General features: G+C 27.5%; 1 protein-coding gene across 1 annotated transcript; it reads left to right on the plus strand.

Moving 5' to 3' along the window:
* Positions 1-159: 159 nt before the first annotated feature.
* Positions 160-1,194, plus strand: LOC109863537 (putative nuclease HARBI1; the record flags this gene model as incomplete). Its single annotated transcript, XM_020443795.1, has 2 exons — positions 160-703; positions 904-1,194. Coding segments are annotated over exons 1-2 (591 nt in total), but the record flags the coding sequence as incomplete, so codon positions are not given.
* Positions 1,195-1,200: the final 6 nt, after the last annotated feature.

The raw sequence follows: 1,200 nt of genomic DNA on the forward strand, positions 1-1,200 counted from the left end.
AATAGCAATAAGAAATTGTTTTTCTGGAGAAAGCATATTTAGGCCCGTATTCATAGTCGATTCTTATTTTGAAGATTGCCTTAAGGTTAAGCTTAAGACATCTTCTAGATTCATAGTTGATAAATGAGCTATTACTTCAGCAAAGTCTTAAGGTATAACTTGTCAAAGATGATCTTATTTTAAAGCATCTAGATGTGATTCATAAACAGATCTCATTTGATATAAGCATAAATTTAAGGCTACCTTAAGACTAATGAATTCATAGTTGTTTAGGATGGTCTTATTAGTTATATATATACTTACAAAAGATACATTTTCGTCAAGTCGAGGTAAAAGTGGTATTAAGATTATCTTATTTGTTCTATTTTTTAGAGAGAGTGTGTGACAAATTATTTTATTTAATATGGAAGTTGAAAATATTAGAAATATTGAGTTAAATGAAATCGAAGTCATTGATATTGATGATGATGACAATAATGTGCGTGTTCCAAAAAGATATATTAGAGATTGGATCAATCCATTTCAGTTTTATAGCAATCGAGAGTTTAAAAGACGTTTTAGATTTAATAAAGAATCTATACTATATGGAATTTTGCCTAAAATTGAAGAAGGACTTGCAAATATTAATAACCGCGGTCTTCCTGTACCTCCGGTGTTTCAAGTGTTAATTTGTTTAAGATTTTATGCCACAGGCAGTTTTCAGGTTAGAAAATACTAAATAATAAAATATTATATATATATGTATAATTATATATAATATTATATATAATTGTATATAATATTTATATATATAATTATTATAATAAAATATCAACAGTTTTTAGTATGTACAAATTTTTTAGTGTATTTTTTAGTGTATAGAATTTAATACTTTTTTTAAAGTTATATTAATATTTTTTACAGCAAGTACTTGGAGATACTATAATTGTGTCACAGCCAACTGTGTCAAGAATAGTATTTCGAATATCTGTACTTTTAGCAAGGATCTTTAATCAATTTATAAAGATGCCTTCTGTACCAGATACTATAAGAGAAAACCACAGACTTTTCAGAGATATAGGACGTCGTGATAGAGGTATTGGTTTACCTGGCATCGATGGAGCTATTGACTGTACACATGTACGTTTAACTGGTACCAGATTCCACAATATCGATGAAATTTATAGAAATCGAAAGGGATATTTCTCATTAAATGTACAG

This window comes from Pseudomyrmex gracilis, unplaced genomic scaffold, assembly GCF_002006095.1.
Source record: "Pseudomyrmex gracilis isolate BER0280 unplaced genomic scaffold, ASM200609v1 scaffold_6217, whole genome shotgun sequence".
Classification (NCBI taxonomy): domain Eukaryota; kingdom Metazoa; phylum Arthropoda; class Insecta; order Hymenoptera; family Formicidae; genus Pseudomyrmex; species Pseudomyrmex gracilis.